General features: G+C 39.2%; 1 protein-coding gene across 2 annotated transcripts in view; it reads right to left on the minus strand.

Annotated features, from left to right (window-relative positions):
* The window catches only part of zdhhc13 (zinc finger DHHC-type palmitoyltransferase 13), a 67,973-nt gene that overhangs the window by 14,999 nt on the left and 28,921 nt on the right, over nt 1–24,053 (minus strand). For both annotated transcript variants that reach the window (XM_072272761.1, XM_072272760.1), the window contains 4 exons: nt 10,979–11,110; nt 7,067–7,200; nt 2,788–2,890; nt 1,623–1,745 (listed from right to left, as the gene is read on the minus strand). In XM_072272761.1, coding sequence (XP_072128862.1) covers nt 1,623–1,745; nt 2,788–2,890; nt 7,067–7,200; nt 10,979–11,110 — 492 coding nt within the window. The remainder of the gene's footprint in view (nt 1–1,622; nt 1,746–2,787; nt 2,891–7,066; nt 7,201–10,978; nt 11,111–24,053) is intronic.

A 24,053-nucleotide genomic window follows, 5' to 3' on the forward strand; every position in this document is an offset into this window, starting at 1 on the left:
AGGCTTTAGGGATTTCTGTGGGGCCTAAACTTCTTAGAAATTGCATAAATGCTTTGGACAAAGTCAAAAATATTGTTGGAGTATTTGCACAAATCGCAAGTTGTGTAGAGAATAAAGAAACTACAAACGGGATATAGACAGGCTTACCAAGCGGTCAAAGATCTGGTAAATTCCAGAAAATGTTAAATTGTCCATTGGATAAGAAAAACATAATAAAAAAGGATATTATTTAACCATTGAAAGATTGCAGAGCTCTGAGATGCAGAGGAATCTGTAGGTGGAACTGCCTAAACCCAAAAGACCAGTATTCAGATACAGCAGGTAAGAAAGAAAGTGCACATTATTGCTTATTGCTAATTGCTAAGCAAAGTGAATGAAATGCGAAAGTAGAGAGATGATGTCTTGGTTATACAGAGTATTATTGTTATTTAAGGCTGGTTCTGAATAAGCTGTAAGCAGATCAGAGAGTGTTTCCAAGATTAATACCTGAAACGGACCTGGTGACTTACGAGAACATTATAGACTAGGTTTCTGTCCATTGGTGGTCAGAAAGTGAAAGGCAACTTGACTGAAATATAAAATGAGCTTTAAAATCTCGATAATGTACTCTAGGAGAGGAGCTTCATCTTGTAGGAAAGTCTGGGAAGAAGGCTGAAATGCTTAAAAATAAAAGCTCATTCAATTAAGACGATGAGGCAAAATACTCTCTGAGAGTTGTCAATTCTCAGAAGACTTCTACAACTCTTTGAGGAAGAGTAGATACATGGGCAGAAGTAGGTGCATTCTTGATAACCATAAGGTGAAGAGTTACTGGAGTAGATGAGAATGCAGAGGTCAGGTTGCAAGCAGCAATGAATGATCTCATTAGCAGACAGAGGAGCTAAGTAGTCTGCTTGTACTCTGAACTTCGATGTTCATATATTCAATTAATTAATAAAATCTGGACAGAACACAAGGCATAATTCACCTGCTTTTCTCTGAAATGACACCACTGCAATTCTGGCATCCAAATGAACAAACAGATGGCCCTCTGTATAGCATCTCATCCAAATAAAGCCATAACTGACATTGAAGGATTTCGAACATACTCTGCTGAAATGTTAGTTTAGTCTCGTGCCCAATATGTGAAACCATAACTTCCTGACATATGGGTATGCTGATCAATGGAGTCCAGGTGACACTGATGGAGGCACTGTTTATGCCCAGTGTGGTTTAAGTCATAACATTTTTACTGCACTAATATATGAGTTTCATCGGTGCAAAGAAATATCACCACAACTCTGTAGCCTATTTTCAATTCTATTCTTATTTCACAAAATTAACAGGTTATCTACTGTACCCCCATCACCTAAAGCATATACCACGGTAACAGCAAGTTTTTCCCCATCTGCAATTTAGCAATTCCATTAGTTTTATAGCAAATTACACATTAATAAAGCAGCTGTGATCTTCATATTTGAATTTAAGAAATTACTAACATTTTCTGTGGAGTTTAGGCGAGAAAGAAAGCAAAAAGCAAGTCAGCTAGAAAATGCAAGAATGAAAAATTGTGAAAGCACAATTAAAAGCTTAAAATCTTATTGAGGAACATCTTTTAATATAAGATAATGAAGTATCATTACCTTTTTCTTGTCTTCCTCTGAAGCTCTGATGTATCCAGGGTCTGTTGTCCAGGTTTTATAGAAGTAATAGATACAACCTGTTATGCTGACAGCAAATGGAATCTGAAATACTGAATCCGGAAAATGTAAGTTCCTGGTTAAGGAAATTTCAAAATACATTTTTCATGCCATATAAAATCAGAAAACAATGACTGTAAAACCATCCACTGAGGAAGATGACATATGGTAAACTGAGGATTTCATGTACATGGAATTTTTAAAATTGATAAAAGGACATTTCAAATCCTGCACAACATGCAAATATATACCAGATAAAGCAGACAGAAAATTTATTATCAAGATAATATAAATCAAATTCTTCTAACAGAACCATGACTGTGGAAAATAGTTGAAAAAATAAAATCCCTTTGGAATAAAACTAAATTTAGTTTAAGTGTAATCCAGTGTCAAATCCATAATAGCATTACAAACAAGACAAAAAATATATTTTATACAAACCAAATATTTAAGGGTAGCAATCAGTTATTATTGTTCTTTACCTATATCAACATGTCCAAAATTAAACCACTAGTGGGGTGGATCTTCAAAATGAAAGCTGACAGTTCTATGACTCACAGGTCATTCAACCCAGCAAGTTCATGTAGGGTAGCACATGGCTATTTATTTATTTATTGAGATACAGTGTGAATAGGCCCTTCTGGCCATTCGAGCCACTTTGCCCAGCAATCCCCCGATTTAATCCAAGCCTAATCATGGGACAATTTACAATGACAAACTAACCTAACAACTGGCATGTTTTTAGACTGTGAGGAAACTGGAGCATCCGGGAGAAACCCACGCAATCACGGGGAGAAGAACTCCTTACAAGCAGCGGTGGGAATTGAACCCAGATCACCTGTATTGTAAAGCGTGGGCTAACCACTGTGCTACCGTCCCACCCTAATAAATTCCAATTAATTACAGAACAGATCCCAAGATCCTGTCTGACAGTCATCTAATTATATTAATCTTACTTCTGGCCAAGCAAAACATGATATTAAGGTTGTGAAATGCACTTTATGGGAATACTAAGGTAAACTTGTCATTCATCAATGGAGACATGAGAGATTGCAGATGTGGGAAATCATAAAGAATACTATTTCCATACCCAGATTAATAAAAGGATATCAGGCAAGAACCGGATGAACCACGTGACGACCATCCAAAAAAGTGATGCTGCCAAAAATGCTAGAGGAATGTAGCCAAAAGTCTGCATACTCAAAAATCTCCTATGGAAGTAAAACAATAACAAATAATGAGTTACTGAACAGCAACTTCCCTCATTTTTTATTCTATTAGTCTTTTACTCTGTCTTTACGAAGGTATCAAGACTTATGTTACAGCCCAGCATGCCCAGCCTCAGCAGGTCTTTATAGCTATGCCTCAAGAGACTTCAGGAAAATTAGCTTATTTTCCTTTCCTAACTTGAAGATATGTATTACTACCCTTGCACAAAAAAATTGCATAGTTAACATAGATTTGGGTTTCCACTCTGTGTGGTTCATCTGAATTGCCAAAGCAGTAAAGGTTTTGCACATGCTCTCATTATTTTAGTTTGAAAAGATTTTCAAGAGAATATGCAAAAACATTACAGATTCCAGGCACCCCTTAAGAAAAATTAACATTAAAAAGAAAAGCAATAGTCGACCATTTAGCCCTTCAAGTCTGTTCTACTATTCATCAGGATTATGGCTGATCATCCATCTAGGCTGCGTTATTTCCACATCCCTTTTAATATCAGGAAATCTATATGTTTTGAGTCAACCTTCAACAGGATAACTACAACCCTCCAAGGCATGGAGTTCTAAAGAATCACCACCCTCTGTGAGAAGAAATTTCTCATTTCAGACCTAAACAATTTATTTCCTATTCTGACTCACCAGCCCAGGGAAACATCCTCCCTCACCTTGTGAAACCACAGAATTCCAAACTCCAGAGAATACAGGCCGAGCCCACTGTGTACGGAAAAACTTCCAACCCTAGATATATATAAATATTTATTGAATCATATGAAAATCTGGAAAATGTTCTATAATCTGCGTTGATATTCTACTGCTCTCTACTGTCAGTAGCTACAGTGAAAATACTCTGAAAGTAAATTCTGAAGGTCGCCTGATTCTGTTGTTATGCACCAGCACACACAATAAAACTTTAAATATGTGTGTGTGTGTATATGTTAAAGTTAAGTAGTGGAAAAAAAAAGGAAAAAAAGTAGTGAGGTAGTGTTCATGGTTCAAAGTCCAATCTGAAATTTGATGGAAATAGTGAAGTAAACACTGCCCTCTCCTGGTTACATGAGAGAAATGAGTAACAAATTGTTCAAAGCAAACCCTTTTTTAAGTCCTATAAGGCAGGGGTCCCCAACCTTTTTTGCACTGCAGACCAGTTTCATATTGACAATATTCTTGCAGACCGGCCGACCGGGGGGGGGGTAAGGTTGCCAACGTACAAGAGTGGCAGTCAATTACGTTGTGTTTACCCCGAGAAACACTACAATGACCATGAAGCCTTGCGCGGGCACCAGTGCGCAAGCATAACTTGCGCATGCATGTACAAGCCGATTTTTAAAAAAATCATTTTTGGCGATTCTGTTCGGGGGAGGGTGGGGGGGGGGGGGTGGGAGTGCTAATCACAACCGGAATATAGGTGATAAGTGGCTAATACACTCAATTTCGTTTCTAAAAGGGTTTATCTAACAAATTTAATATTAAACACACAGCGCATATTTTCTTCGCATGAATATAGCGATAAGTCAATTATCAGGGGAGGACAGGGGAGCTTGAAGTAAGTGTTGAACGAACTTCCAGTAGAAGTGGTAGAGGCAGGTTCGATATTATCACTTAAAGTTAAAGTGGACAGCTATATGGACAGGAAAGGAATGGAGGGTTACGGGCTGAGTGCAGGTCGGTGGGACGAGGTGAGAGTGGCGTTTGGCACGGACCAGAAGGGCAGAGATGGCCTGTTTCCATGCCGTAATTGTTATATGGTTATATAAGTCACTTATAATAGCATCATAACATTTTAAGTAACATTTGGATATTAAACACACAGCGCATATTTTCCTCGTATGAACATATAAAATCATCGCAACACACCAATATCGCTGAATCAGTGGGAGCCCTGGGCTGAATACTTGTTTCCCGGCAACAACACAGTCCTATCGAGGGGTGATGGGAGACAGCGATACTCGAAGGAGGTTCCTTATGTCCAGTCTATTCCGCAATCAGTTTTCGTTGCATTCGTTGCAGAGATATGTTGGAAATGGAAGCAACGTTTTCAGTGCTTCCGTGTCTATCTCAGGATATTTAGCCTTGACTTTGATCCAGAATGCCGGCAGAGATGTTATGTCAAACATACTTTTCAGCCCGCTGTCATTTGCAAGCTCGAGGAGTTGATCTCCTTCCCGCGCTGACATGGATGACGCGTACGTAATGACCTCGCGTGCATTCAAGCTCAACAGTGCGCGTGACGGGGAATGAGGAAAGGTGCAGCTGACTCCTATCGCCAAATCATATCGTTTCCTCGCGGCCCAGTAGCGCATGCCTTGCGGCCCAATGGTTGGGGACCGCTGCTGTAAGGCTGAGATTTAGATTTATTATCACTGACGTCATAAAGCCTGTTGTTTTGCAGTAGCAGTACAGCACAAGACTTTAAAAATTACTATTAGTTACAATAAAAAATTATACAATATATTAAACAACTATTGCAAAAGAGGAAAAGATTTTAGGAAAAGATTTATTGACCTTTCAGAAATCTGATGGTAGAGGGAAAAATTGAATATGGGTCTTCAGACTACTGTACTTCCTCTGTGATGGTAGGAATGAAAAGAGAGCATGTCCCAGATGTTGAGGGTTCTTAATGATGGATGCCATCTTCCTGAAGCACAGCCTTTTAAAAATGTCCTCACTGATGGGGAGACTTGTGTCCATGATGGAGCTGGCTCAGCCTGACCCTCTGCAGCCTTTTCTGATTCTGTGCATTGGAGCCTTTGTACTAGGTGATGTAACCTGTCAGAATGTTCTCCACAGTACATCTGTAGAAATGTGTGAATCTTTGGTGATTGTATCAATGTATTAGGCCGAGGATATTCTTGAGATGTTGATGCCCAGGAACCTGAGCTGTTCACTCTTTCTACCAATGACCCCTCAATGAGGACTGGTGTGTGCTTTCCAAAATTCTCCTTCCTGAAGTCCATAATCAATTCCTTGGTCTTGCTCACTTGGAGTGCAAGATTCTTATTGCCACACCAAACAGCTGATCCCTATCAGTCGTGTACGCATCCTTATCATCATCAGAAATTCTGCCAACAACAGTGAGTAATTTATAGATGCCGTTTGAACTGCAGCTAGCTACACAGTCATGAATGTAGAGACAGTAGAGCAGTGGCTAAGCACACATCCTTGATGTGTGCCTGTGTTGATAGTCTGCGAGGAAGAGATGTTATTACTGATCCACACTGACTGTGATCTCTCAATAAGGAAGTCAAGAAACCAGTTGCAGAGGGAGGCACAGAAGCCCAAGTTTTGAAGCTTGCTGATTAGTGCTGATGGTGTTGAGTGCTGACCTGTAATTGATAAACAACAGTCTGAGGTACATCATGCTGCTGTCCAGGTGCTCCAGATCTGAGGGGCAAGCCAGTGAGGTTGCATTAGCTCTTGACCTATTGTGGCAGTAGACAAATAGCAGTGGATCCAGGTCTTTGCTTAAGCAGGAGCTAATTCTAGCCATGACCAACCTCTCAAAACAATTCTTCACAGTAGACTGAGTTCTGCCAGCCCACCAGGGCTTTGAGGCAGCCCACCCTGCTCTTCTCAGACACCAGTAAGATTGAGCAGGTGAGAACCTCTGAATGCAGCAGCCAAAATTACCAGCTCCCAAGATGTAATTTTAGTCATTATTTCTTGCTATATTATATTAGTTATTGGACTTCAGACATTACCTTCTATGATCATTCTCCATGTATTATTTTGTTATTTCAAGCTCCGTGCAATTCCAGCTATTAGTAAGACATGACAGTAAGAACATGTCAACCTTCACTGAAATTTCTCAGCTGGACATCTTCCAATTTAGCAAGCATAAATGAAGAACAGTAATTTTATGTTGCTAAGTCCCTAGAGAGCCCTGAAAAAAATGTTGTACCCTGATCACAAGATTCCCTCTTCAATATATAAACTGAAAATATTAGGTTGATTAAAATTGTTTTGTGAAAGATTACTTGTTCATTTTTAGATTCCATGATTAATTTTCCTAGCTGCCCAATATAAAAATCTTGTTGCAATAAGTTTACAGATTAATTACCTCATACCAATTCAAGTAAATGTGCTTTTCAAAGTTGAATGACCAGCACTATATTCCATTAAAAAAAGACAGACAGTTAAATCACATGTGTAGACAAAGGTGCATACCTTATTATAAGCTGTATTATGAGCCAAGTGGAAACAAACAATATGCCTTTCAGAAGCCAGGAGTCAGATTCCAAGTCTGCTATGTAGCCTGTAATCCATATTACTCCCACTGACAGCAAAAACAACAGGAGAAGCTGCCGATCAAAAGACAAATCACTGACAAATCAATCAATATTTTTAGTTTATACTTCTTACTCCAATATTTAATGAGACCAGGAACATGAAAGTGTGAAAGACAAAGAAGGGAAGGGATTCTCTTAAGGGTTTAGGAGAATTTTCTTGAGCAGTAAGCTTCCTACTCAGAGGAAGATGTAGCACTGGATCTAATTCTGAAGACTGACGTAGGGGAAGTGGGAAGGATTTGGGAAACAACGATTTTTCTTTTATTTATTCACAGGGTTTTGAGCACCAGACTTATTATCCATCTTTAGCTACCCTTTAACTCAATAACCTATAGGTAATTTCATTTAGAGAAATTAAAAGTCAACCATGTTGACGAATCTAGTCACATTTGGACTCAGTGGCCACTTTATTAGGTACCTCTTATACCTAATATAGTGGCCACTGAATGTACGCCCATGGTCTTCTCCTGCTGTAGCCATCCACTTCAAAGTTCAACGTGTTGTGTGTTCAGAGATGCACTTCTATGCACCACTGTTGTAATGAATGGTTATTTGAGTTACTGACACCTTCCTGTCAGCTTGAACCAGTTTGGCCATTCTCCTTTGACCTCTTATTAAGGTGTTTTCACCCACAGAACTGCCGCTCACTGGATGTATACTTTTTTTTTTGTACCAGTCTCAGCAATTTCTAGAGGCTATTGTGTGTGAAAATAGCAAGAGATCAGCAGTTTCTGAGAAACTCAAGCCATCCCGTCTGGCACTCAGAATCATTTCAAAGTCAAAGTCATTTAGATCATACTTCTGCTCCATTCAGATGTTTGGTTTGTGGTCTGAACAACAACTCCACCAGTTGACCATGTCTGCATGCTTATATATATTGAATTACTGCCAAATTATTGGCTGATTAGATGCTTGCATTAATGAGCAGCTGTAACTAATGAAGTGGCAACTTAGTACGTCTTGAAAGAATGGATGAACTAGAAGGGATATCAACAATTACCGAAGATTAAATGGTAAAACATGATGACAATATAGGTAGTTTTGGTTAAAGTCAATTCTCTGAAATGTTAATTTTGTTGGTACTTGATTCACTCAGTGCTTACTATGAAACAGGAGGTGGCACTTAGCCCATCAGGTTTATGTCAACTCTTAGCAGAACCGTTTAATAAGCCCAAGTCCCCCTTTCGCTCCCTGGCTGCAGGTTTGCAAATCATCCTTTTGCAACTTACTTACACTAAGGGGAATTTGCAGGTAGAAATGGAAGCACTCAGCAGAAACACGGAGAAAATGTGCAAACTCTACACACACAGCACTTGATGTCAGGATTGAACATGGATTCCTGGAGTGGAGTCTGTCTACTACACACTACAGTATTTCCAGCATTTTTTTCTTTATTGCATATTTTAGCCTTGTACAATATTTTGCTTGGACAACGCTGGATAAGTTCCAAGAGAAGGATTCTCATCCAAAGGAAGAGCTCCCTGGATGACTCGAATTATAGGAAAGAAAGTGAAAACAGGTAAAAATAGGCTTATGGTAAATAGAGAATCAAATTGAATACAAGCAGCTCAGAAGATTACAAACAAAAGCTAAACAGTATTATAATACATATGTGGGCGACCAAAATGGAACCCAAAGTCTAAAAAGGAATCTAAAGAAAAAAATAAAAGTTTGTCAAGAGGGCACTACCAGTTAATGACTCAATGATCATCACATTGAGGTACGAAATGAGTATTTGGTCTTGTCAGCGTCCTCTTCTTCAGTGAATGCTAATGTCACAGTAAAGAAGTATTTGGAAAAGAAGTTAGAATAAAAATAGACTGTAGAGATAAAGATTGGCAATATTCAAAGGAAAATAAAACAGATGTCAAACTAGACAGATGGAAAGCATTTCATGCTCCTTAAGGACTATGTTACAAGATCTCTGGTCTCAAGACTCTTGAATTTCAAGATGGACTCTTGGCCTCACTAACTACCTCATTATGATCTTGCGCTCAATAATTTACTTTTTCCAATAGCTTTTACACTTTATTCTGCATTGTTATTATTTAACCTTATTCTGGCTGAGTGAACCATGTAATGATTTGATCTGCACAGTAGTATGAAAGATAAGCTTTCAACTGTACCTTGCTACATGTGACAATAACAAACAATACCAAATACCAATCTTCCAGTCCTCATCCTTAGATACAGGTCATGCCCAAGAACCAGGTGATTCTAAATGTTCATTTGAAGAAAAGGAAAGAATGATAAACCCAGTAACAGAAAGGCCAGTAGGCTGGTAGGGAGACAATAAAAAACAAACGAAATAAACTGTTATTTGAAAAAAATGTGGGCTTATTAATGAAACTAAGTACGAGTATATCCGTAAAAGAGAAATCAAAATTGGCTAATTTGACTGAGTTTATTGAAATAACAAACTGAGTTGATCAGACAGTGTTGCTAATATGCATATGAAATTTGAAAATGTTTATGATTAGCAAAAAAAAATCATCAAAATTGAAGACCATAGTTATAGGATAATGGACATATGGATACAAAATCTTTGAAGATAAAAGCAGTCTGTTAAAAATATACAGGATCTATCACTTTGAAAATAATAGCATAGACAAAGGTGGTGCAATGTTAAACCTTAATTAAATATTGATCAGTGGATGCTCTACAGACAATTTTGGCCAGCTTGTTTTAGGAAAGCACCAGGGCTCTGAAGTAGGTGAAAAGATCAACAGAAATGGAACGAGGGATTTAAAAAAAAACTTGTAACATGCAAGAAGTGGACAAAAAAAAAATTAGGGTGAGATTTAATAAGCTGTTCAAAATAATGCTTCTGAAAGATTAGATAAGATACTGTTTCCAGTGAAACAGAATGATAGAAAATGCCAAATCAACCTCTTCAGACTGAAGAGGTCTAGAATTCAGCAGCATAGAAACTAAATTTGGGATCAAGATGAGGTTTTCTTTTCTGCAATTCCCTGTGAAATTCCGCAGTTTCTTGGGGTCACGTGCAGAGCAGTTGCTATATCTAGCTTTTATTCATTCAGATAGGATGCTTTCTATAAGGCGTCAATAAAAATTGGTCAAGATGGAGAGATACATGTCAAATTTTTTTGCCTACTCAGGAAAGTAGAGGCATTGGTAGGTTGTTTTGCTGTGGCTTCTGATGCTGATGACTCCTGGGAACTTGAAAGCTCTCAACTGCAATATAACCGATGAAGACAGGAGCATGTGCACTGCTCCTTTCTGATATCAATGACCAGTTATTTTGCCATTAAGGGAAAGATTGCTGTCAACGCACCATGTTACTAGGCTATCTCCTTCCTGTACCATGACTCATTGTTATTTGAGATACAGTGGTATCATTTGCAAACTTGTAGATGGAGTTACAACACAATCTTACCATGCTTTCTGGCCATTTCCTACTTGCATAGGAAGAACAAAGCTTAGAAAAGCAAGCAGCAATTAAAAGATGGCAGCTGGATCTCCAATTCATGGTACATCCAAAACAATACGTCACTGTCATCAATTAGACCATAAATCAAACAATACATTCACAATCCATTATGATCTTATACCTTTAGGTTTAGCTACACTGCACTATTTTCAATAGCTTTTACACTTTATTGTGCAATATTATTGTTTTACCTTATTCTAGCTCAATTTGCTATTACGATTCGATCTGTATAAACAGAAGCCAAGACAAGCTCTTCACTATATTTTGGTACATGTGACAATAATAAACCGATTCTAATTCAATAAAAACATTCAAGTGTAAGTATTCTCAGTGACTTACCTTGTATTTTTCAAAACTCTTGAAAAGCTTCAGCACAAAAGAGCTTCTACTTCTAGAAGCATTTGTGTCAATCAAACTATGGATTATCCAAGGATTTCTGTTTTGCTGGGCCAGCCCCAGAGGAGTTTCACCCTGTGAACAATTTAGTACATTTTAGTTCACCAGCAAGTGAACAGTTTAAAAAAAATTAAACTGTTAAAAAATAGAAACATTAAGCTCAGAAATACAACAACATGCAGTAACACATATTTGTAGACCTGGAAAGTTAGGCCATTGTAATGTAAAAATAGCAAAGTTGCAGTCAGCGCAGCAGTACTGGTCCAAATGAAAACCACCCTCCCTTCAGTTCCACAGTGGACACTTGATGATGAAACTTTTAAACTGCAAGTAAGCTGCAATACAAGATGTAGAACAATACCTCCCTGCTCTCTCACCTAAACAACTGGGCATGGATATTTCACAGGAGTTAGCCCCAGCATTCTGATTCGATACTTATCTCTCATTTATTATTACTATAAAAGATGTTGCATTATTATTGTGAACATGCAAACCCCAAGTAATCTGCCAGTATCTCATATATCACAATAATAGCTAGACTTCATAATTATTTACATTTACCGTGACATATTGTGCTAAGTCTTGAAAAGGAATGGAAAATTTTATTTACTTCTTTATATTGTCATAGTCATACTTTATTGATCCCGGGGGAAATTGGTTTACATTACAGTTGCACTATAAATAATAAATAGTAATATAACCATAAATAGTTAAATAGTAATATGTAAATTATGTCAGTAAATTATGAAATAAGTCCAGGACCAGCCTATTGGCTCAGAGTGTCTGACCCTCCAAGGGAGGAGTTGTAAAGTTTGATGGCCACAGGCAGGAATGACTTCCTATGACGCTCTGTGCTGCATCTCGGTCGAATGATTCTCTGGCTGAATGTACTCCTGTGCCCACCCAGTACATTGTGTAGTGGATGGGAGACATTGATCAAGGTGGCATGCAACTTAGACAGCATCCTCTTTTCAGACACCACCGTGAGAGAGTCCAGTTCCATCCCCACAACATCACTGGCCTTACGAATGAGTTTGTTGATTCTGTTGGTGTCTGCTACCCTCGGCCTGCTGCCCCAGCACACAACAGTAAACATGATAGCACTGGCCACCACAGACTCGTAGAACATCCTCAGCATCGTCCGGCAGATGTTAAAGGCCCTCAGTCTCCTCAGGAAATAGAGACGGCTCTGACCCTTCTTGTAGACAGCCTCAGTGTTCTTTGACCAGTCCAGTTTATTGTCAATTCCTATCCCCAGGTATTTGTAATCCTCCACCATGTCCACACTGACCCCCTGGATGAAAACAGGGGTCACCGGTACCTTAGCTCTCCTCAGGTCTACCACCAGCTCCTTAAGTCGTTCTCACATTAAGCTGCAGATAATTCTGCTCACACCATGTGACAAAGTTTCCTACCGTAGCCCTGTATTCAGTCTCATCTCCCTTGCTGATGCATCCAACTATGGCAGAGTCATCAGAAAACTTCTGAAGATGACAAGACTCTGTGCAGTAGTTGAAGTCCGAGGTGTAAATGGTGAAGAGAAAGGGAGACAAGACAGTCCCTTGTGGAGCCCCAGTATTGTTGATCATTATGTCGGACACACAGTGTTGCAAGCACAAGTACTGTGGTCTGCCAGTCAGGTAATCAAGAATCCATGACACCAGGAAAGCATTCACCTGCATCGCTGTCAGCTTCTTCCCCAGCAGAACAGGGCGGATGGTGTTGAACGCACTGGAGAAGTCAAAAAACATGACCCTCACAGTGCTCGCTGGCTTGTCCAGGTGGGCGTAGACACGGTTCAGCAGGTAGACGATGGCATCCTCTACTCCAGAAAGCACATTGAAAGAATAAGCAATACACACCAGACCAAATTCCCTTCTCCCTTCCCAGTCATTATGGCCAATAATAAGAGGCCTTTTACATTTAGGAAGGAGGGTTTTGCAATCTCAGGAAAAAGAACAACTGCTATCTTGTTGGGCTACAGCGGTGTGATGGTTATGTTATTGAACCGTGCTTCAAGTTCAGAAAAGCTGAAAATTCAACAGAGATAGGAGACCAAAAGTGGGAAATTAGAGGCCCATTAGCCTAATAACTGTTATTGGGTTAATGCAGAAATCCATTGGGGTGATAGAGAACACAACGGAATTCATAAGGCAATTAAGCAGAATTAATTTGGCTTTATTTCAAGGAAATAGTGTTTGATAAATTTGCCTAAATTTGTACTTTGAGGATATAAAGATGGACATGATGTTGAGCTCTGTTCATTTGGACTATGTAATTATTTAGTATGCATGCGCGCTCTCCCTGTTGTGCCGGTGAGCGTGGGAGAAAGTCCTTGTTGTTTGGGTGTTAACAGAGGTAGCAGAGGATGGTTCCCAATTGTAGGAGCCCACTGGCACTTGACGAGAGCAAGCCTTACAAAAGCTGGTAAAATGAAATTGCAATTCGGACTCATGTTACGGAACTGGAGAAGATGAAGCAAGCCTTGGTTGTTGCATTGTCACTTTCGGGAAGAGACAGAAAGACCACAATGAGAATTTTGGTGGAAGACTTGAACAAAGACGACAGTATGAATACATTAATAAATACATTTGACTGTTTTTTTTGAAGGAAGAAAAGGATCAGATTTATGAGGCATTTTCAGACTTTGACAAAATTTACAGAGACAATTCTCAAAATATGGCTGATTATATTATTGGTTTTGAACAAAAGTACAATCTCATGTGTGAATACAAAATGGAATTTCTGGATGCTGTATTGGCTTTTAAATTGTTGGATACTGTGTATCTAGACATAAAGGACAGACAAACAACAGGAATTCTGCAGACGCTGGAAATTCAAGCAACACACATAAAAGTTGCTGGTGAACGCAGCAGGCCAGGCAGTTCCTAGAGATGCTGCCTGGCCTGCTGCGTTCACCAGCAACTTATAAAGGACAGACAACTAGTTCTGCATTCACAGAACTTACATTTGCATTTATGAAATCAGCAGTGAAGAGGATTTTTGGAGAAAAGGCTGTAAAGACAACAGCCGGAGTTAGTTTGAGACAGGAAATAGCATACTCGACTGAGCAGAAACAAGAGTATAGCAAGCGTAGATCCCAGAGGGATCAGACAAGGGTACCATTACCTGGCACAAATCCAATTAATAAGTACAGTAGGAAATCGAAATGTGTAGTATGTCAAAGTATTTACCACCGGGCAAGAAATCGTCCGCACGGAACCGAACAAGTTAGGCTAACTGAAGAAAATAGCAAATCTGAAGATGTAGAAGAGTGCCATATCGCATTGTTTGTGAAGGAATCATTTACTAATGCAGAGAGATCTGAGGCAGAAATTTTGATGATAGAATCTCAAGGACCTGCTGTTATTGATACAGCATGCACATGCACAGTGCGTGGAGAAAAATGGCTTCAAATCTATGTAAGTGAACTAAATCAGAATGAAGTTCAGAAACTGGTGAATGTAGATACACCTAGTTACAAAGCATTCAAATTTGGAGATGGAAAGATTGTACATTCCACTAAGAGTGAAAATTTCTGCAAAAACAGAGCAGACAAAATGTTAAATTGCAACAGAAGTGGTACCAGTGAACATTCCTTTACCCTTGAGTGAATCTTCCCTAAAGAAAGCAGGAGCAGTACCGGATATGGAGAATGACCAGGCAACGATGTTCCTTCTTTTTTTTTTAATTTTATTTTTATTTGAATAAGGAATTCACAAATATCATGTACTTTTTTCACACATTTTTTCATTTCCATTTTTTTATATGTATAAAACTACAATTATTTATACATTCTTAAGTACACATTGAGATGATATAAAAGGAAAATAAATATTTAAATAGATAATTATGTACTGTGGTAAATCTAACCTATTAGGCTAAGTAATGAAATTAGTTGTTAAGAAAAATGGTAATAATAGGTTCCACACAACCCTTCTGGACCATTTCCACTGGTCCAAAATGTTGTATACAAGCCTATATACCAACCATTGTAGGTGTTTATATCCTAATTTGTTCATGCTTGCTCCTGCCCGCAGACATAATTATCCAATCCCTATGTACTTATTTACTTAATTTTTTCTTTTTTTTTTATCCCTTTCCCAAATCTTTCCCTTTACTTGTGTTAATTCTCTATTTTCCAAAAAAAACCAAACATTTAGACTAGGGGTGCTTACGTTAGCAATATTACTGTGTTGATGAGAAGAGCAATATAAATCATTAGGAGAGTCATCTAAAGTCTGCTCGCATTGGGGTTATATATTGAATCCATTTATTCCAGATTTGATAAAATTTTTCTTTTTGAGTTCTCAGGGAGTAAGTCAACTTTTCCATTTTAAATATTTCCAAGATAATTTCGTACCAATCTTCTAATGTAGGTGGTATTGGATTTAGCCATTTTCTAGTGATTGATTTCTTACTTGCCGCTAAGAGGGCCTGCAGCAACTTTATATCTTCCTTCTGTTCAAGGAACAATACATGCCCCAAATAGAGCGTCTCAAAGTTCAGAGGTATCTGGGACCTAAGTACCTTAACTAATGTTCTATGAATACCTTCCCAAAATAGACTTAATTTAGGGCAATCCCAGAAAATATGAAAATGATTTGCCTCCTTGGAGCCGCACCTTCTCCAACACATCACATTTGTATCTTTATATTTTTCCTGATATGGGGTCTTGAAGTATCTTATAATGTTTTTCCAACAATGTTCTCTCCAAGTCAAAGAATTAGTCGAGGACCATTGAAAGCTGCAGATTTTCCCCCAAGCCTCCTCTGAAAGTACCAACCCCGCTTCTTTCTCCCACTTCTCTTTAATATACAGTATATTTACATTTTTAGCATGGGAGAGTGCATTATATAGGTGAGAAACTGATTTACTAGGTATCGAACTGCAAGCCGAATTCAGAATCTTGAAAAATTCTAATTCTACTGTTGATAGGTCTGTATATCTACAACTCTGGTTAACATAGTTTCGTATTTAAAGGTACCTAAAAAAGTCATTATGTTCTAGGCCATGTTTGTCCTGCAGGATTTGGAAACTTTGTAATACTCTTTTATCTATAAATGAGAGGTAGGTTGTAAGACCTTTCTTTATCCATAGCTCAAATCTTTTATCTCCCCTGTTGGGAAGGAATTTGGTATCATATGCACACCATCTAAAGAGTTTTAACATGTTGTTAATTCCACATGAATTAACCACCTTCTGCCATACTTTTAATGTAAGATTTATCCAAGCGTTATTAAATTTTTCCAACTGGGCCATCAATCCTTTGTCAGCTATTGAGGCCTGAAGAGGAAAACTGTCAACTAATCCAAATTCTATTTCCTTCCATCTAGCCTTACATTCCCTATTACACCAATATAACAGAGGGGTTATCTGTGAGGCATAAAAATAATTTCTCAGGCAAGGAAGAACCATACCTCCTCCTTCCTTCCCTAACTGTAAGGTGTTATATCGAATTCTAGGTTTCCTTCCTTGCCAAATGAAGCGGGAAATCCATTTGTCCCATTACCTGAATTGATTATCATCCACCTCCACCGGTAAAGTACGGAAAAGATACAATAACCGAGGAAGAATATTCATTTTTATAGTATTTATCCTTGAATTTAAACTTAAAAAGGGGATAAGATTCCATCTATGCATATCTGCTTTTATCTCTGAGATTAATGGCCCATAATTTACCTGTGACAGTGTTGAAAGATCCTTCGGCAGGGTTATTCCTAAATATTTTAATGATTTAGCTTCCCACTTAAGATCGTATGTATCCTGCAATTATTTGGATGGTGTATAATTTAGGGACATAACCTGCGTTTTCTTTACATTTATTTTATAACCTGATATTTTCCCAAAGTCATCCAACAGTGTAAACAATCCTATAAATGATTTTTCTGGTTCACTCAGATAGACCAAAACATCATCTGCGAATAACACCACTTTCTGTTCAATCCCTGCCACCTTGATACCTTTTACGATTTCGCTCTGTCTTATTAGTTGGGCAAGTGGTTCAATATATAGCGCAAAAAGGAGAGGAGAAATTGGGCATCCCTGTCTAGTGCCTCTCTCTAAGATGAAGGAGTCAGAGGGGTCCCCATTTATCTTAATTCGAGCTGTAGGGCTGTCATATAGAGTCTGAATTACTTTAATAAACCTTTCTTGAAAGCCGAATCTTCCTAACACTCTGTATAGGAATGCCCAACTAACCGAATCAAAAGCTTTTTCAGCGTCCAATCCTACTACCGTTGTCTCTGTCTCGTTCTTATTAACCTGTTCTAATATGTGCAGAGTTCTCCTTATGTTGTCCTGTGTTTGTCTTTGTTGAATAAATCCAGTCTGGTCTAAATGGATTAGGCCAGGTAAAAGCTTTTCCAATCTGCGCGCTAATATAAATAGTTTGTAATCTAAATTAAGAACACTAATTGGCCGATAATTGCCACATTCTAGTTTATCTTTACCCTCTTTAGGAATAACTGAAATAATCGCTTCTGTCCAGGAAGGTGGAGTTTCTCCTCTCTGCAAGATCCAATTAAAGGTGTTAAGTAGTAATGGGGCTAACTGTGTCTTCAGGGACTCGTACCACTCTGAGGTAAACCCATCAGAACCCGGGGACTTTCCAGCCTTTAACCTAGAGATGGCTACGTTCAGTTCTTTGACAGTTACTGGTTCTAACAAACATTCATTTTGTAAATCTGTAAGTTTAGGTAGATCTAAAAAATTCAATACACTGTCTATATAGGGCTCATTGGGGGCCCGGGGTTGGGAGTACAGCTCTCGATAATATGTTTCAAAACTCTCTTGAATTTTCCCTATTGTACTCTCCACAAGCTTTGTCTTTGGATTCTTTATTTTATGAATTGTATTGTCTGCTTGTTGTTTTCGTAATTTATATGCTAATAATCTAGCTGATTTACCTCCTACTTCATAATTCTTTTGTCTCAGGTAAAGAAAATTTCTTTGAGTTTCCAACGTATAAATATCGTCAATTTCACTTTGCAATTTCCTAATTTCCTGTTTTCGATTTGAATTACTTTTGTTGCTATCTACAACTTGAAGTTGTTTTAATTTTCCTTGAAGGTCTGCTAATTTTTGTGCATTGATTTTTTTCATGTGAGTAGTAATGGAAATAATTTTCCCTCTCAGTACAGCTTTCAATGTATCCCATAAAGTCACTGGTGATGTTTCTCCCGTGTCATTAAGGTCTAGATATTCTTTGATTTCTCCCCTTAATCTCTCCATTACTTTCGGGTTATTGAGTATATGTGAGTTTAGCCTCCATAGTGTTTTCCTCCTTTTCCTTTCCAGGATTAGAGACATAGAGACTGGGCTATGATCCGACAGATCAATTGTTGCAATATTACAGTTTTTTATCCTGAGTCTATCTGTATTAAAGATAAAGAAATAGTCTACCCTTGAATAGGCTGAATGAGGGAAAGAGTAATATGTATAATCTTTACTAGTAGGGTGTAATTCCCTCCAGACATCTATAATTCCCAACTCCTCCATCAATGAATTCACTTTCCGAGTCAGAGGTTTATTCTGAGTAACTATTCTTGAAGAATCTAATATAGGATTTAATCTAATATTAAAATCCCCTCCACAAATTACTACCCCTTGAGAACTGACCATTAGGTCAAAAATGTGTCTATAAAATGACCATTCACAACCTGGAGGAGCATAAAGATTCAGCAATGTTATTTCTGTACCTATTCTTCCTGTGATTTTTACAAGCCGTCCTTCTTTGTCTCTAGTCTCTGAAATATGTTCATAATTAAGAGTACTTGATATTAAAGTAGCTACCCCTCTTTTGTGACTCAATTTATATGATGAATAAAATACATGCTTAAAGCCCATTCTTTTTAATTTTCCATGTTCAGATTGGCTCATATGTGTTTCCTGGAGGAAAGCTATTTGTGCCCTCTCTTTTTTCAATTTAGACATAATCTTATTTCTTTTAATTGGATTCAAAACCCCATTAACATTATAGGAAATTATTTTTACCAATTCAGTTTGCATTTTTCTCTAGTAGAAAAAAAAACACTCTCCTTTTCTAACCAAACAGTAAGCAATCCCTTCTCAACAGTAAACCAAGACATATAACCACACCCTAGACATTTGAAAATTTTTCCCGACTTCCCACAGTGAGGCCTGAGCACCGACCCGCCTCAGTTCAGAGGGATAACCTCTATCTTCACCGTGTTAGAGGGCCCTCAGCAGTTTGAATAATCATAGAGAATTTTCTCCTATTTATGTCTCGATCAAATTGCTATCATTCAAGTTATTCCGCCTAGTTTATTTTCAGTTACCAGTTTTCATTTTACTTTTAAGTCCAATTTACTCTTTTCAGTCATTTCTCTTAATTAATCTGTATTCTCTGTACATTCGCGTCTGAATATTTGCAGCTTTTCCTTGTAGCTTGACACTCTGGTTCGAGTGGAGCATCCTTGCCCCACTGACTGCCACGACTTCTGCCGAATCCTCTCCAGTAGCGACTCCGGTTGGGTGATAACTTTAATAGGTAGTCCCCGGTCCGCCAGGTCCAACGTTGCCTCCTCCACCGTAGCGTAAGTTTTTGTCCCTTCGTCATAAAAGACTCTCAGCCGAGCTGGAAACAGGGTCTGGAACCTGATGTTGTTTTCCTTCAGGACTCTCCGTGTTTCCGTATATTCCTTCCGTCTGGCAAGAATCCCCGGTGCGTAGTCGTGGTCTAAACTGATTTTACAGTTGTTCCACATGAAACCTTTATTTTGCCATGCCCTTTTAAGCACCTCTTCCTTCGTTCTGTAGCTGAGAAATCTGACCAGAATCGATCTGGGCTGGGCGCCTGCCGGGGACTGTGGTGCCAACGTGCGGTGAGCCCTTTCTACCTGTAGGTCTTTTGTGGCCGGTATATCAAGGTTCTCTCTAAGCAGCTTCTCCACGAAGGGAATCATCAATCCGGGTTTACCTTCGGTTCCTTCGGGAACTCCGTAGATCCTCACATTTTCCCTTCTCGAGCGGCCTTCTTGATCTATTAGTTTCCACTGGAGCTGGTCTTGTAGCTTCAGCATTTCTGCTATCACCTCCTCTGTGTTTTGTAGCTTCTCTTCAATTCCAACAATCCTCGCTTCGGCTTCATCTATCCGCGAGTTAGTTTCTACTATTTCTCCTTTAATATCTTCCAGCTGTTTGCTGTTATCTTGTCGGAACTCGCGAATCTCTCCGAGAATCAAGGACAGAGTCACCAATTCCCCCTCATTATCTCCGTCCTGGCTTGCCGTGGGGGAGCTAGGCCCATCGCCTTTCTGCGTCTCTTTATGTTTATCAGCCTTCGGAGCGGACTTTTTAATCTTGTTCTTAGACATCATCTTTGCCCCTTTTATTAATATAGTTATGCAATATTAAGTATTTGTCTAAATTCGATTTTGGGGCAGTTTACCCTCTTTTTTGTCGAGAGACCTTTTCCTTATGCTGCCATTCCCTTGATGACCCGGAAGTCCCCCCCCAGGCAACGATGTTTCAACTGCCAGTGTCTCTTGAGCTCACCAGCTCTGGACATTACTCTGTGAACTTTCTAGACAAAGACATTACTGAGAATCAATGTGAGAATGAAGTGCTAACTGCTACACAAAACATATCCATAGATGAAAAATGCAAAGTGTTGTTCAAACTTCACAAGCAGTTTAGACACACTTCAATTGATAGTCTTCAGAAACTGCTCAGGAGTTCAGGAGACAAAGGTGTGGATTATTTTTCCATTCTAAAGCAGATAATTAACAGCCGTGAGACATGCCAAAAGTTTGGAAAGCCCAAGTTGGTCTGCCACTAACAATGAAACAGTAGCCATAGACTGGAGCAAGGAGTATGGTATCTCCACATCATTGATGAGTTCACATGCTTCAGTGCTGGTAGCATTGTAAATACAAAGAGACCCTCAGAAATAGTAAAAAACTTCATCCATTCCTGAATAAGTGTGCATGATTCACCTTGGAAAGTAGTCAGTGATAATGGTGGCGAATTTAATAATAAGAGATATGGCAGAGAACTTTAACATTGAAACAAAGACAACAGTGGCATATCATCCCTGGAGTAATGGACTTCTGGAGCGACACAATTTGCCGATGACACTACATTGATTGGCCTTATCTCAAACAATAACGAGGTGGCCTACAGGGAAGAAGACATCTCTCTGACACAGTGGTGTCAAGAAAACAACCTTTCCCTCAATGTCGCAAAAACAAAGGAGCTGGTTGTGGATTACAGGAGGAATGGAGATGGCCTAACCCCTATTGACATCAATGGATCTGGGGTTGAGAGGGTAAACAGCTTCAAGATCCTCAGCATCCACATCACTGAGGACCTCACGTGGTCTGTACACAACAGCGCCTTTTTCACCTCAGACGGTTGAGGAAGTTTGGTATGGGTCTCCAAATTCTAAGAACTTTCGACAGGGGCACAATTGGGAGCATCCTGACTGGCTGCATCACTGCCTGGTATGGAACTGTATTTCCCTTAATCGCAGGATTCTGCGGAGAGTGGTGCGGACAGCCCAGTGCATCTGTAGTTGTGAACTTCCCATGATTCAGGGCATTTACAAGGACAGGTGTGTAAAAAGGGCCTGTAGGATCATTGGGGACCCAAACCATCCCAACCACGATCTATTCCAGCTGCTACCATCAGGGAAAGGGTATCACAGCATAAAAGCCAGGACCAACAGACTCCGGGCCAGCTTCTTACACCAGGCCGTCAGACTGATGAACTCACGCTGATTTGAGTGTACTCTATATTACATTGACTGTTCTATTTATTATAAACTACTATGATTGTATATTGCACATTTAGATAGAGACATAACGTAAAGATTTTTACTCCTCATGTATGTGAAGGATGTAAGAAATAAAGTCAATTCAATTTAATTCATTCAAATGCTTACTGAAATAATGCTGAAGGTAAAGAAAAGCAATGGCTGTGATTGGAACACAGCCCTGGACTGGGCACCTGAGGTGAAGAATACCATGCACAATGTACATGGCTATAGCCTGTATCTATTGGTGTTCGGCCAGAATCCAAACCTTCCCTGTCACCTGTTCTAGAGGGCACTACGAGGAGTGAGTGGGTTGGGAAACATATTTCGACACTGCATGCATCAAGGAAGGCGTTCACTGAAGCAGGGTGTTCAGAGAGAATTTGAAGAGCACTGAGGGCACACGTCTGTCCTGCAAATGACAAATACGACACAGGGGACAAAGTGTATTTCAAAAGGGCGGACTGTACAGAATGGAGGAGTCCAGGAGTTGTCATTGTTCAGGATAGAGTTGTGGTATTCGTGAGACATGGAGGAATGTATGTGAGAGCACATCATTTCAGACTATGTGAAGCACAAACTGAAAACCACCAGAACTCCATGGAGAATGACACAAAAAATGAAAAGCACCTACCTGGCACACGGCCACATCACACAGAAAGGCATGAGGAGAGTGCAGCTAAAGCCCCAACGAAGTTGCTCAACAGTGGCATAGACAGGATAACAGAGAGTGCAGTTGGGAACTTTTTTGCTGCGGGGGGGGGGGGTCATCGCTTTACTGCTGCTTATGTGTGGGACGGGGGAGCTGGTGGGGGCTTCAGGGTTCTAACATTTAACTGGCATTCATTCTTTGGGGCACTCCTCTGTTTTCGTGGATGTTTGCGAAGAAAAAGAATTTTAGGATTTGTATTGTATACATTTCTCTTAAATTAAATGCACCTATTGATCTATTGCACAGTCTACAAATAACTTGTATCACAGACAACCACTATTTGGTTGATGCCATCAAATCACCAAGTCAGAGAAGAGGCTTCATCTAGACATAAGCAGCATTAAAGAACTTGTCCAAGCACAGAAAGATCATCACGTGCTATGGTCAACTACAAAGGGACAACGAGCAGACTGGCTCACCAAGAAGGGAGCTCCAGCTCTTATGCTCTTAAAGGCACTTAGTGCAGGCATTTGGTACTTTAAGAATTGTATTAACTTCAAGGGTTAGAACTAATTCTCATATCTAATGGACATGTGAATTGTTAGGACATTTGAATTGTCTTTAAATTTTTTCAAATTTCATTTTTAATATACATAAAAAGAATGAGAGATTGTTGCGTTCTGTTAATTTAGACTATGTAAGTATTTAATACGCATACACACTCTCCATGTTATGCACGTACACACAGGAGAAGAAGGGGGGAATTGTGGGGGGAAATGTAAAGGTGGTGGCCTTCAGGTATTGAATGGAAACATTGAAAGTAAAGTCGTTTGAACAAAACAAAAACATGTCCTTTTTTAGCACAAGGGAGAACAATCAGACAAGCATGTTTAGATTTTCAGAAGACATAAAAGCACATGGAACTAAGGGAACACACATGGACTGGAAAGTGGCTAATTAAAAAAAGAATTAGAATTAAAGAGTCATTTTTGGATTGTCAAGTTTCTTCCCCTGCAACATCAAATTTCTGAATGGTCCATGAACACCATCTGGTTATTTGTCTTTTACACTACTTATCTTGGTAATTTATAATGCAGGTGGAGGGATGGAGATGCATGCCCCCCAAAAGAGGTCCAAGTCGCTCCTTCTCTCTACTCCCCTGCAGGTCACCCCTCGGAAAGATGTAGCACCTACTTAGCCCCCCACCTCCTGATCAGGGTTACGTGAAGCCATGGGAGCAGATGGTGGATTGTCATATGTGCAGCTGGTACATATCACAAAAGTCCTGATTATGTGACCACTGACACTGGCTGACAATCTCTGAAGAGTATTGATAATGGGTGGAGTCACCCTTCTTGCAAAGACACTGCCCAGAAGGCAGCATTGGCAAATCACTTCTGCAGAAAATTTGCCAAGAATATCATGGTCACCAATGTCATACGACATGGCACATGATAAGGATGATAAATAGTAATTATTCTTGTCTTCCACTGTACTGCTACTGCAAAATAACACATCTCATGATATATGTAAGTGATGATAAACCTCACTCTCATCAGTGCTGGGGCCAGAACAATTTATAATTCATA

Source organism: Mobula birostris, chromosome 11 (assembly GCF_030028105.1).
Source record: "Mobula birostris isolate sMobBir1 chromosome 11, sMobBir1.hap1, whole genome shotgun sequence".
NCBI lineage: Eukaryota > Metazoa > Chordata > Chondrichthyes > Myliobatiformes > Myliobatidae > Mobula > Mobula birostris.